The sequence below is a fragment of the Gymnoscopelus braueri genome (genome assembly GCF_963280865.1).
Source record: "Gymnoscopelus braueri genome assembly, chromosome: 14".
NCBI classification, from domain to species: Eukaryota; Metazoa; Chordata; class Actinopteri; order Myctophiformes; family Myctophidae; genus Gymnoscopelus; species Gymnoscopelus braueri.
This window is the reverse complement of record NC_137619.1, coordinates 4,347,379-4,361,907: the sequence shown is the minus strand read 5'-3', so window position 1 is coordinate 4,361,907 and position 14,529 is coordinate 4,347,379. Positions and strand designations below refer to the sequence as shown.

Here is a 14,529-nt window from a genome sequence, read left to right as displayed (position 1 = left end):
GCTGAATGGTTAGTGAGCCTGCCTAGGGAGCCAGAGGCCCTGGTTGCCCCAGGTTCGATTCCAGGCCAGGTCGACATATGTGTCGATGAAATGAAATTTGTCCCTGAGCAAGACTCTTAACCCCGAATTGCTCACAGGTTCTCATTGGAAACAAGACCGCAAGGACTTTCATGAACGACCTGTTAAAAGGAATTATCCTTATCCTAGAGGAGAAGAGATCCAGTAGAACTAAGACTAGTGGAGAAGATATCCAGTAGAACTAAGACTAGTGGAGGAGAGATCCAGTACAACTAAGACTAGTGGAGAAGAGATCCAGTAGAACTAAGACTATAGTGGAGGAGAGATCCAGTACAACTAAGACTAGTGGAGAAGAGATCCAGTAGAACTAAGACTAGTGGAGAAGAGATCCAGTAGAACTAAGACTAGTGGAGAAGAGATCCAGTAGAACTAAGACTAGTGGAGACGAGATCCAGTAGAACTAAGACTATAGTGGAGAAGAGATCCAGTAGAACTAAGACTAGTGGAGAAGAGATCCAGTAGAACTAAGACTAGAGGAGAAGAGATCCAGTAGAACTAAGACTAGAGGAGAAGAGATCCAGTAGAACTAAGACTAGAGGAGAAGAGATCCAGTAGAACTAAGACTAGTGGAGAAAAGATCCAGTAGAACTAAGACTAGTGGAGAAGAGATCCAGTAGAACTAAGACTAGAGGAGAAGAGATCCAGTAGAACTAAGACTAGTGGAGAAAAGATCCAGTAGAACTAAGACTAGTGGAGAAGAGATCCAGTAGAACTGATGCTGTGTTAACTTTTGCTGGGGACCCCCTGGAACCCCCCCCCCCCCCCAAGGACCCCTGGGGGTCCCCGGACCCCACCTTGAGAACCACTGGCCTACATGTTATAACCAATGAACATTAACCAACAACATTAAACATAAACATGTAAAACCACTCTCTAAATAAAACCAAGGACAATTAATAAAACAATGAACAATAAATATACGTTTCATTTTTAATTAAAATCCATGGCTAATTACACGCCTAAAAGTAACCACGTGTAATCAATTATGTCTAATGTAACTGCATAATTAATCCAAATGTTGTCTAACTTTACTACATTTCATTCGACAACATATATAGGCTATTATAAAAATACATAAATGAATAAAATAAAAACGATGGCTATTAGCTACATGTTATAACCAATCCAACAACAAGCATGATCATGTAGAGTAAGTATTCTACATGTTAAACACATTCGAAATGGTTGGTGCATCATTTCATAATCATTCTACTCGGGCATCGGAGTGGACAGCCACCGCCGGGTCCCTTTTACGTGGACTCCGACGTCATCACGTTCTCGGACGTGGGGCGGAAGTGCAGAGAGGAGCAAGTGAAAGACGCTCAGAGAGAACATTATTACAGTTTACATGATTAACATATTAATCATCTATAAACAGTTTAATATCATTCTGTAATCATGTATTACAAGCTGAACGGGATGACGGGCAGGTTAGCAGGAGCCTCTCCGTCGGCCTACGTTCCTCAGGTAAACCAACACTCTGCGACCTTTAGCCATGGTTCTCATGTCACAAGCGTCATGGAACCACTTGCTCCTGGTTTGCCAATGTTTTACATTTACAACCAGTACATCTACAAAAACGTTCACATTTCAAATATAAAGTGCTGACCTCACGGCCACGGATGTAACAAGTTGAGGCGCACCGGTCTAAGTACCTGTATCTTCATTATTGTTCAATAAAAAGCTTTGTTAATCTGATCGCCGGCCGTTTTGTGCGAATTTTCTCCGATGCTTTCAACTACGCGCCCCTATCGGTTGGGGAAGGTGTATTGCACCCTGATACATTATTTAAAAAATAGAAAATGGCCACCGATCGGATTAAAAAGCTTTTTATTGAACAATAATGAATATACAGGTACTTAGACCGGAGCGCTTCAACTTGTTACATCCGTGGCCGTGGGGTAAACACTTTATATTTGAAATCTGAACCTTAATGTACATGTGAGATTTGTAAATGTAAAAAAAAATCGAAATCCAGGAACAATTAAGTGCTTCCATGACTGTTATGGTATGGTCATGTTTCAGGGCTGTGCGACCTTGTGAATGTTATTAATGTCCTGACATGAATATAAACATTAATAACTGTCTACTGATCAATGTTGTATAAGCTTTAGACTTTTTACTGTAACTCAAGGGTACACCATCCATGTTGTACCCTTTTTATGAGTTAGAGTAAAAAGTCTAAAGCTTGAACCCCCAGTGGTGGAAAAAGTACTCAAATATTTTACTTTTAAGTAAAAGTATCAATACTGCAATGTAGAAATACTCTGTTACAAGTATAGCCTTAGATCAAGACTATCGTAGATTATATATTAATATCGATTTTGACATTTGACACACAGTTTGCCCTGAAATGTCAGCTACAAAGCCCGTATTTCTCCAAACATGTACAAATGCTAAATATAAGGTGTTTACCCGCTTGAACCAAATGTTAACTAGGTGTCCGGAGTATTTGTGTAATGTATTAGTCCATATTATACAATAAAGAAGTGTTTTAATCCCGTCTGTGGCCGAACCTTTCCCCCCCCCCCCCCCCTCTTTTACTTTGTTTACATTGAGTGTAATTCCGGCTTTCACCGGATGCGCCCCGTCACTACCGCCCATTGGGAACTTCCGACAGAATCGGCCACAGACGGGATTAAAACAATTCTTTATTGAAACATATGGACTAATACATTACACAGACACACCATATACCTAGTTAACATTGGGTTCAAGCGGGTAAGCACCTTATATTTTGCATTTGTACATGTTTGGAGAAATACAGGCTTTGGAGCTGACATTCCAGGGCAAACTGGTAGCTAAGACTCTCGTGGAGATTTAAAAAAAAAAAAGTCAAAATCGATCAAATACATCTCAGATAGTCTTGATCTAAAGCTATTACAAGTACACGTTCTGTATTAAAAATGTACTTGAGTAAGTACAAAAGTTTTGGTATCAAAATCTGCTTAAAGTACTAAAAGTAAAAGTACTAAAATGTTTGAAAATAGCAGATCTACAAGCTCGCTCGAGCTTGTAGATCTGCTCTTTTCTACATACATGTTCAACATAACTTGTTGTACATAAGTTGTAGATGACCTTTTAGCTTATTAGTTATTTTAAGATGAAAGAGTATTTGAAGTGGTCAAACTAGCAATAGACCAATTATTTGTTTACTAGCGAGACCTGACAGTATGGGTTTCATTTGCAAAATTGCAACCAGTGTGACGTCGTCTGTTAAGGGGTCTATAGAATAGAACGCATGTTCAAATCTTCCAGAAAATCCTAACATCTCGGATATTTCACAAAAGCAAAAGTTAAAGCCTGCAATCTGTCATTTTATCCCAACTGGACCCTAACGGGTCTATTTGGTTCCATTTGTTTGCTCTGATGAAGGCTCATAGCCCAAACGCGTTTAAAGCGTTCGTTTATTGGTGTGTGTCAATTAAAAAAAGTGGAAAATGTGAGTACTTTGTCCTCCATTGATTTGAAATTTTGGATGTGCCACACCAGGGGTCTTCAGGCCAAGGACCCCCTAGCTGAGAGAGAGATGAAGCAGGGACCCCCTCTATGTTAAAATTGTGTTGTAGATTAAACTCCTTTGTGTTTTTACTTGGTCTGCTCTTTTTTCCCTCTACATTACATTACAGTCATTTAGCAGACGCTTTTATCCAAAGCGACTTACAATAAGTGTATTCAACATACATCTACACCAAACCTCTTTGCCAAAAATAGCAGATCTACAAGCTCACAACGCCTCGCGCTGCGAGGCGTTGTGAGCTTGTAGATCTGCTGTTTTTGGCTAAAGTTCAAGCACTCCACTGAGAGAACCTATTGTTGATGCGCAACCTCTTTTTCTTATATCATTTGTTTGAGTTAAGAAGCAGTGTTGCCACATTTTGTGAGAGAAATAAGTCTAAACCAGGTCTATGAAAACAAGCCCAAAAGAAGCGACTATAGGCCACATGAGCACCTTAAACCTATGTACGGCATACATCGGCCATTTGAAAATAGCCGATCTACAAGCGTCGCAACTCGTTGTGAGCTTGTTCATCTGCTGTTGTCAAAACCTCTTGAAATAAAATATGGAATATTTGGAATATTTTTTTGAAACATTCTAACAACACAAATCTGGCACAAAACATATTCAGATGGGGCTCTAGGGAGGGACGAAAAGGCTGCCAATTAATTTCGGGGGTCCTTCACTTTTTTCCCCCCGTTTCTTTTTCTCGTCTTTTCACAAAGAACCAGGAGATAACGTGATCCGAAGATTTACTGCTCCATTCACTTCCTGGTTAACTTATTACTTAATAATCCTGTATCTCGGCTCCTGTGTTTTACTATGTATTTTTGAGCGAGACATGCTATTTTCAACTGGGCATAACAAGCGAACGGGAGGTCGCCGTGACATTTTTTTTTCTTTCACGGAAGCACAGTGAAACCCTCTGTGATTATCAACCATCAGGGGGTCGATCATACTGGAGATAAATATTCTGTGACTACTTGAAAAGGTAAGAACATCGCTGGCGGTTAAGGCTTTATTTATTTATTTATTTTACTCTTGCAGTGAAAGAGTTAACCCATTTAAGACCTGGAACGCATCTGTGTCACTTTAGATTTCTTTGGCTATTCAAAAATAGCAGATCTACAAGCTCATAGCGCGGCACCGAGTGCCGTGCTATGAGCTTGTAGATCTGCTATTTTTGAAAAATCTTGAAAAAAAAAATGTGTTTAGTTTTTTTTCAAAAAACTTTTAGGATTTAGAAAACATTTATAAGAATTGCCTCAGGTCTTAACCCATTAACTGCCAGAGGTATTTTCATATTTTTTTTGCCAGTGCCAGAGAATTTTCATTGGAAAAAAAAAAGTACTCAGGAGCCGAGATACAGAATTTTTAAGTTTTAAGTTAACAAGGAAGTGGATAGGAGTCTAGATCTTCGAAAAATCGTATCTCCTTGGTCTTTGGGTCAAATTGAAAAAAAAAAAAATGTCACGTAGATCTACGCGATTGGCACGTGGCGGCTTTAAATAGGTTCGCGTAGATCTACGTGATTGGCAGTGAATCAGTTAATGGGTTAAGGGGGGGTCCACTGGTCTATAAGATGATATAAGGGGGGTCCACTGGTCTATAAGATGATATAAGTGTATTTTTTTCTTCCTGTATTCTTCAGGGTCTGAAGCCCACTGCTCCAGCTGACCCTCTCCCCATGACCTTCTCCTCTCCCACCAAGCTGGTCTCTGAGGCCGGCAGCACCGTGGAGTACCTGGGGACCAACAAGGTCCCTGACATGCAGAAACTGTTCCAGGTAACCTTCTTATTCTGAACCCTTTTAATCTGGGAACGCATTCAAAAATAGCAGATATACAAGCTCATAGCTTTGAGTCATATCTTTTTTTTCTCAAAGATTTGCACACATTTTATCATACTTTTCTATATACATTTATAACTAAAATCTTTGCTTCTGAGGGGGGTCCCACTCCCTGGAACAACATATTTTGAGATGGGGGTCCATGGCCAAATACATCATTTTGGGGGTCCTTGACATGAAAAAGTTTGAGAACCACCGTTTTTTTCAAAAAACTGTTAGGATTTAGAAGACATGATGTGTAGAATCCCCCAGTATTTTACTCTCTCGGAGTAACAGAAACATCCAAAACAGCTGTTTTAAGAGCCATCCCTGTGTGTGTGTGTGTGTGTGTGTGTGTGTGTGTGTGTGTGTGTGTGTGTGTGTGTGTGTGTGTGTGTGCGCGTCGTGAAGTGGACGTCATCTCCGTCCTCTTCACGTCGGTCATGAACCCCATCCACCGCTTTCTTTCATTAAAAATGAATAAAAAGCCAGCAGGGTCAGCGAGCTGACATCACCCTGTGTTTCCAGGGTTTTACATCATGGTCCATCGCCATGGCAACAGATGCTGCACACCTAAACCTGCCCCTGAGCATGTTATTGATGTCGTCGGGCAGAAAGCTCACCTCTCCGTATTTCAACTTGATAATGTTTTTTCGTAAATCATTGCCTCACTTAATCAGAAAATAGCCGATCTACAAGCTCACAACGCGTCGCGTTGTGAGCTTGTAGATCTGTTATTTTCACTATTTAAAAAAAAATATATAATACAAAAATGAACAGTTTTGGACATACTCTACAAGGTTTCCTCTCGACAGAGACCATATGTTCTTGAGATAAGAGATCAGAGCGTATGAAAGCTCCGCCCGATGACCAATCAATGCTCTGGGATCACAGCAAAGCCCTTGACGATCTGTTTTATTTTAGTTTTTTATTTGATAGATATAGATGGTTTGTCTGAGGGCTGTTCTAAAAATAGCAGATCTACAAGCTCATAGCGCTATGAGCTTGTAGATCTATTTTTAGAAAAACCGTGAAAATGTGCAAATCTTTGAAAAAAAAAATATATGTATATTTTTTTAGAGCATTTGTAAAATATTTGCTTCTGGGGGTCGTTAAAAATACATATTCAAAGATGTGCACACATTTTCACGATTTTTCAAAAATAGCAGATCTACAAGCTCATAGCACGGCACTCGGTGCCGCGCTATGAGCTTGTAGATCTGCTATTTTTGAATAGCCCAAAGAAATCTAAAAATGACAGTGATTGAATGGGTTATATCTGTGTCAGCCTCCTGAGCCTGTGGGCAGTCGGCTGCAAAACGGCATCAAAACCATCTCTGATAACCGTATCTCTCTACAACACAGCATGAACCAATCACCAACGGCCTTTTTACAATCTGGTTTTTATATCAAGGACATTTCCAGGGCCGTCACGGTCATGGACGCGTGATTATGAATCACACCAATGTTATTGGATAAGACCCGCCTTACCTGTTGTCTGATTGGCTCCCTGGCAGGCATAGTTTTACTGAGGTTAGGGTTAGGCTTAGGCTAGCCTCGCGTCGCCAGTCTTTCCACCTCGGAGGAAAGCCTGGTATGCGTTACTAAAGACCCGTATGATCCGGTCTAGGCCACGCCTACTGAAAAAAATAATAATGATAATTCTCTTTCCGGATTTTGCCCATCCGGTTTTGCGGTGCCGCTTTGTTTTGGTTCCCCAATCCCTATTTAAATGGAATAGAATTTCCCCGTGGGATAATACAGACGCTAAATAGTCTCCGGAAAGTGCACGCACATTTATATTTAAAAAATAAGCTAAACAACGCCGCATCAAGGATTTTATTAGGACGGACTTATTTTGGGGTGACGTCTTTCCGGATCTGCCCATCCGGCCACCTGATGACGCGGATGATTGATTGATTGATGTACTTTTATTTAGTAAGACATGAGAACAACAGTACATGGAAGTAAAAATTCACAATACAAGGTCTACTAAACTGGAAGACTCATTAAGCACTGAGCTTGTTTAAGATGAGAACCCCATGCACACAAATCATGATGACATATAGGAGACAGACAGATATACACACTACTATACAGAATGTCATACAATCAGCTTTCAGGTTACTGGTATGAAGAGAGAAAAAATATATATACAAAAGAGGAAAATGAAAGAGGGGGGGGGGTAGGGGGGGTAGGTTAAGACTTAGACAGGGGCCATTTTCGAATTGCAGCCTCCTGAAGGTGTATCTTTAGGGCAGTTTTGAAAGTGAGTAGGGTTTTACACTCCTTTACTCCTTTTGGTAGGGCATTCCACATTTTTGATGAATAGCATGAGAACGAGTTCATTCCCTTAGTTGAGCCAAATCTGGGTTGAACATGATTTGTGGAGCTGCCTCTGGTGTTATGATCATGGACTTCATTAACATTGTGGAAGTATTTTGACAAATACAGGGGGATCCCAATGTTGTGGTGTATTTTGAAGACCAGGCCCATAGCAAGTTGCTGTACTCTGTCCTCAACCCTAAGCCATCCAATCCTAGCAAAATGAGCAGGGGTTAGATGGGTTTTGTGATTGAGGCCAAGAAGTAGCCTTACAAGTTTGTTTTGGGATGTTTGGAGCCTTGTTTTTAAGGCCTTGGAAGTGTTGTGATACCATGAAGTGCATGCATAATCATAATGACGCGCCTGGTGACGTAGAGTTACTTCCGCTCCCGACCGGGTCATAGACCCGAAAAAGATATGCTGCCCAGGCTAGGTTTAGGCATACTGTAGTTACAAAAACGAGGACTGTCAATCACAGCGACTACTGGCCAATAACAGCGGGTTTTGCCTAGAACTGCGGTGGGATCCATAATAACGCCTCATGGACACTCATTTTCACACAAAATAATCGCGATTAACAATTTTTTATGTTTTTGCCGTTGGAACATTGGAACATTAAACATTAAAATTACTATTATTCTGTTTGACTTTTTGGGTTCGTGAACAACTTTTTAAACTGCTATCTACTTTCAAAAAAAAGAAAAAGCCCATTTTTTTCCCTTTTTTATTTTTTTTACATTTTACGTTCGAATCCCGTGCATCGAACTAAGCTTCGACGCTTTGAACTATTTGTGTCTCAGCTCTGTCAAAAAACTACGATAAAATCTTGAAATTAGTCCTGATATGTACAGGGAGCCAATTGGAGGGATAGGAGGCTAGAACAGGAGAGCTGGTTCCCATTAAACGTTGTGGAAGGCTGTAGGCGTGAAAGAGAAGCCTGACTAGAATCAGCATAAATGCCATTAATCCACTGAGACCCGGAACGCATCTGTATCATTTTAAGATTTCTTTGGCTATTCAAAAAATAGCAGATCTACAAGCTCATAGCGCGGCACTCCGCGCTATGAGCTTGTTGATCTGCTATTTTTTTTTTTTTAATCTTGACAATTTGAGCAAAAATCTTATAATATATTTATGTTTTAAAACGAACATTTTTAACTCCAATATTTGCTTCTGGGGGGTCCCTGGAACGGAATATTTTGAGATGGGGGTCCGTGGCCAAAATACATATCATTTTGGGTGGTCCTTGACATGAATAAGTTGGAACAATATATGTATTTGGCCGCCGACCCCCATCGAAATATGGTGTTCCAGGGACCCCCCAGAGGGACCCCCCAGAGGGACCCCCCAGAGGCAAAGATTTGAGTTAAAAATGTTATTAAAAAAATGATTTTTCAAAAATAGCAGATCTACAAGCTCGTATCCCGGCACGAAGTGACATGCTATGAGCTTGTAGATCTGCTATTTTTTGAATAGCCAAAGTATGAAATATGACACAAATCTAAAATGACACAGATGCGTTCCCTCCCGGATTGAAGGGGTTAACAATAGTCAAGGTCTCTTTTAATAGAAGCACGTTTTAACCCTTTCAGAATCACTAAAACATGAAAAGGCCTTGACTTTAGATTATAGCCTTGAGAACGTCGTCTTATCTATTCATCCAACTTCTAGAGTTGTTGTACTTAATGTAATATGAAATAAGAGAGAGAGATGAGGAAGTTACAGGTGAAACACTTGCTCACAAATAGAAAAGATCTACAAGCTAAGACGACGTCACGATGCAAACACCCTGTGGGCTTGTAGATCTGCTGTGTTTGTGTGCGACGAACTGTAGAACAGGGCCTAAGTGGTTACGTTTAATAAAGGCATTCCGTTATGTATGAAGCGACCTTTCTTTTGAGAATTCATAGAAGCATGAAAGCAAAACGTTAATGGAATGGAATATACATGTATCTGGAGCCAGAGACGACGTGCCAGAGATATTATAGGCCTTGAACTTGAACTCTTGCATTCACACAGATGTTTTGGTGCCTCTAAACACATTATGTTGTGTTTTTTCCTGTAAAAAAAATGTTTCAATATATTTTTCATATTTGTTTAACCCATTAAGACCGGGAAAGCAACTATGTCATTTTCAGATTTATTTGGCTATTCAAAAATAGCAGATCTACAAGCTATGAGCTATTTTTCAAAGAAATCTTGACAATTTGTGCAAATCTTTGAATACAACATATATATATATATATATATATATATTTATTTAAAGCAAACATTTTTTAACTCCAATATTTGCTTCTGGGGGTCCCTGGAACAAAATATTTTGAGATGGTGGTCCAGGACCAAATACATCCTTGACATGGAAAAAGTTGGAGCACCACTAATATAGCAACGTACTGTTAGGATTTAGAAAACATTTTTAGATATGTATTTGGCCGCGGACCCCCATCTCAAAATGTTTTGTTCCAGGGACCCCCCAGGAAGCAAAGATTTGAGTTTTAAAAAAAAGTCTTTAAAAAAAATATATATATTCAAAGATTTGCACACATTTTCACGATTTTTCAAAGATAGCAGATATACAAGCTCATGTGCTGCGGTACCACGCTATGATCTTGTAGATCTGCTATTTTTGGATAGCAGATCATCTTTTTTTTAGCTTGATGTGACGCGTTGTGAGCTTGTAGATCTGCTATTTCCAAATAGCCCGATGTATGTTCAAGTGCTTCAACTGATTTGGATGCTATATTAACTTATATTTGGCTGAGAACCCCCCCCCCCACCACAAGGAAGGACCCCTAGGGGGTCCCCTGACCCCACTTTGAGAACCTCTGGTCTAACTGGCATCAGTGTTGATTTCGTCGACTAAAATTATGACGAAAAATGTTGGTCGACTACCTTTTTAGACTGACGATAAACTAAATAAAACCTAAACTATGACGATTAAAACTAAGTAAATATATTGACAATGTCGTCATCAAATAAAAAGTAGACTAAAATGTCAGTGAGGGATCTAGTGGAGAAGAGATCCAGTAGAACTAAAAGACAAGTCATTTTATGTTTGGTTGCGCTCGGGTGTTGCGCTCTGAAAATAGCAGATCTACAAGCTCACAACGCGTCGCAGCGCGACGCGTTGTGAGCTTGTAGATCTGCTATTTTCAGCATGCAACCAAGTGTAAAGTCAGCCATTCAAGGCACCGCCAACATACATTTTAGTCAAATGTAGATTTAGTCGACTATAATCTTATTTAGTCGACTAAAAGTAAAACATTTCATATGACAAAAATATGACTAAAACTAAATGGAATTAGATACAAAAGACCATGACTAAAACTAAATCAAAATTTGCTGTCAAAATCAACACTAACTGGCATGTTGTTCCTCTCTCTCTGTGCGTCTCCAGAAGCCTGACGGGATCCCCATCCACCTGAAGAGAGGTCTGATGGACAAGATGTTGTACAGGACCACCATGGGTCTGACCATAGGAGGGACGCTGTACTGTCTGATGGCTCTCTGGATCGCCGCCAATCCCAAAAAGTGACACTGTATACCTGGCCCGCGTTCGCTACCCATTCCACCCACCTTCAACCTCTACCGTTATTTATCCTTCTTCCATCTGATCTGGTCCAACTCTTAAACCGTGAAAAGCTTAATTTTTCCTGAGGAACAATAAAAGTCTATTTTTGTTTGTTAATTCCAGAAGTGTGTTTGTGTTTTTTAATGTAGATTGTACATAAACTGCACTGGAATCCGACCGACGGCAGGATTTTGCCGGTATGAGCCCAATTTTGGAGAATTTTGGATTTTACTAGACCATGGGTTCCCAAACTTTTCAGCCCGCGACCCCAAAATAAGGCGGCCATTGACTCGCGACCCCACCTAAACCTGGAGGTAATTTATGCACAGAAACTTGCACGTTCGGTGCGCATTTGAAATGTATTAAAATTGTCAAATATACTATTTGTAATCATTTTAGGTTGTATTTCATCCATTCTGTTGAATTTAAAATAAAATAAAATAAAATAAATATATATATATTTTCTATATATTTTTTTATGACCCAAAATAATTTCGCGACCCCACCGTCAGTCTCCCGTGACCCCAAGTGGAGTCGCGACCCCAACTTTGGGAACCCCTGTACTAGACCACTGATTAACCGATGTTTTGACTCATATTTCGTCCGAAAGTGTAAAATCTTCGATCATTTTGAAAGGCTTTGATTCGATTAAAGTTTCTATTTGAGAACATCTAACGTATAAGCAAACGGATACAAATAAGCAAATCATTTGATAGATACACATTTTGTATTAAGTATACATCTTAAACTTCAATATATGAAAAGAACATTCAATATTGATTATACAATGAACAGGCACACATGTAAATACAAAATTTAATTTAACCACTTAAGCCCTATTTAAAAAAAACATCTAAACTGCCTATCTATTAGTGATGTGCGGGTCGGGCTTTTTCATGACCCACCCCACCACGGAACCCAACCCGCCCCGCGAACTCATATATAAATCTATGGCTCATGGTTGAGCCCTGTGGGTCGTACCTATAATTCTGTAAAATCATGAAGGTTAGAAAAGAATCTTAAGTATACACCCCAAGTATATTCAAACTGTTTTATTGTTATTATTCGTATTGTTATTAGGAATAAAGACAAAACAAGAGCATGTGATTTTATTTTTATTTTCGTGTGAGAGCGGCTGACCTGCTCACCCGCAGCCCGCATAATTGTCTCTGAAATCCTGACTCGACCCACCCGCGCCGCGGGTTGACCCGCGGGACCCGCGGGTTACGGGTCGGCCCGCTCATCACTACTATGTAAGCTCACAGTGTGTCGCATCACAACACGCTGTGAGCTTGTAGATGAGCTATTTAATTTTTTTATAAAAATGTAAATTTAGTCAAATAATACTGGTTGATGTATTTGACCAAACCAATATATCGGTCTAGTCTAGTTTGGACCAGAGTAAGTGAAAACTTAACCCATTCAGTCCGAGAACACGTCTGTGTGTCATTTTAAGATTTCCTTGGCTATTCTAAAATAGCAGATCTACAAGCTCATAGCGCTATGAGCTTGTATAGATCTGCTATTTTTGAAAAATCTTGAAAATGTGTGCACATCTTTGAATATAGCTCTTTTTTTTTAAAGCGAATTAAAGGTAGGGTAAGTGATATTTTTAGCTTAAAACAAAAAGTATTTTGTTAAAAGGTTAAAGCACTATATTCTGATAGTAATCATTGCTATAGAGTGTTTGTTCAGTAACAGGAGTCTCCCCGTCTCTCCAGCTCTTTAATAAACAGAAAATACATTTTCCGGTAGGTGTCAAAATCTCCGCCAATCAGGAGAAAGTACCCATTTTTATGCTTCATTTTTATAGTGTTCCAGTTCTAATTTTGCCTGCTCATTTCTTAGTGTCATCACTTCCAATTTCACTTGTTTAATCTGTATCCTAATTGAGTTCTCTATCCTGATTGGATACACTTGGAAATGAAACTGAAACTGAAACGAAAATGCATTTTCTGTTTTATAAAGAGCTGGAGAGACATGGAGACTCCTTTTACTGAACAAACACTCTATAGCAATGAGTACTATCAGAATATAGAGCTATTTAACACTTATTTCAACCAAAGAAAATCACTTACCCTACCTTTAATATTTGAGGCAACATAACTTTTAGGGTTTTGTCTTAAAATGCCAGCTTCGATGTGTAAACAAAACAAGTGTTTACAGGCTCATCTTATTGGCTTGGTTGTTGGAGTTAAACCACGTTTGCTCAAAGGCACGCTGGGCCATGCGTACGACATTTTACAAAGATGGAACGTTTATGGATCCGCATGGGCACGTTGTGTCGTCATGGCAACAGGAGGACACACAGGATGATGGGTGAGAGTAGAGAGTAGAGAGGTAACATAAATACACTTTTTCCTTTCAAGGACGCCCAGGTTGATGTAGTCACTGTCGGCGGGTGGAAATCTTGTATGTACAAAGCCATAGCTTTTTAGGAAATAAAAAAAAAGAACCTTGTGTTCCAATGGATCCAATTTAGATATGATTTAGTCACAAGCTCTTGTTAATGTACTTTTCATCGCTTCAATATTCATAAAAACCCAGACAGACTTTAACGTTAAGTTCCTTCCATTGTATCAAAAGAATAGCCGCTCTACCAAGCCGTACTTCTCAATGTGTGCAAATCTTTGAATATATATTCTTTTTAAAGCAAACATTTTTAACTCAAATCTTTGCTTCTGGGGGGTCCCTGGAACAAAATGTTTTTGGATGGGGGTCGGCGGCCAAATACGTATCATTTTGGGGGTTCTTGACATGAAAAACGTTGAGAACCACTGATATAGAAACATACGTTTTTCAGAAAACTGTTGGGATTTAGAAGACATTTGTAGAATCGGCTTCAGCTCTTTAACGGGTTAACAGCGATACGATATGCATGACGACACGATACATGGACGATATTGGTTCATTCGTGGCGATACGATACGCTCAATGATTTAAAATCGATACAGTAACCACTAGCAAAAGAATTGAGAAATCTGTGTGAAACGTGTGGATAGTGCAGGTTTTTTAAGGGAGAAATGTATTATTATGGATATAAATAAGTAAACAGTGATTCTCTGGCAAATACACGGACATTGTAACATTTGAACACATATGTACAAACCCACACCTTGACATGAACACAGAGATAACACACATTTATCCATAGAGTGTAGCGAAATGGAATGGAAAAGTAATTAAACCCCTCTTTCTTTATTTTTTCCTCTTAACCCATTCAATCCG

At 39.5% G+C, this 14,529-nt stretch overlaps 1 protein-coding gene across 1 annotated transcript; it reads left to right on the top strand.

Moving 5' to 3' along the window:
- Positions 1 to 1,368: 1,368 nt before the first annotated feature.
- On the top strand, positions 1,369 to 11,418 carry LOC308100228 (cytochrome c oxidase subunit 7A2-like, mitochondrial). Its single transcript, XM_080449196.1, has 3 exons — positions 1,369 to 1,545; positions 5,229 to 5,363; positions 11,128 to 11,418. Exons 1-3 carry the CDS (start codon positions 1,477 to 1,479, stop codon positions 11,263 to 11,265), a joined length of 342 nt encoding a protein of 113 aa, XP_080305322.1. The 5' UTR covers positions 1,369 to 1,476; the 3' UTR covers positions 11,266 to 11,418.
- Positions 11,419 to 14,529: the final 3,111 nt, after the last annotated feature.

Coding starts and splice junctions, on each gene's coding strand:
- LOC308100228 (XM_080449196.1), top strand. CDS start 1,477: ATGTATTACAAGCTGAACGGGATGACGGGCAGGTTAGCAGGAGCCTCT. Junction 1,546..5,228: donor CGTCGGCCTACGTTCCTCAG/GTAAACCAACAC, acceptor TGTATTCTTCAG/GGTCTGAAGCCCACTGCTCC. Junction 5,364..11,127: donor ACATGCAGAAACTGTTCCAG/GTAACCTTCTTA, acceptor GTGCGTCTCCAG/AAGCCTGACGGGATCCCCAT.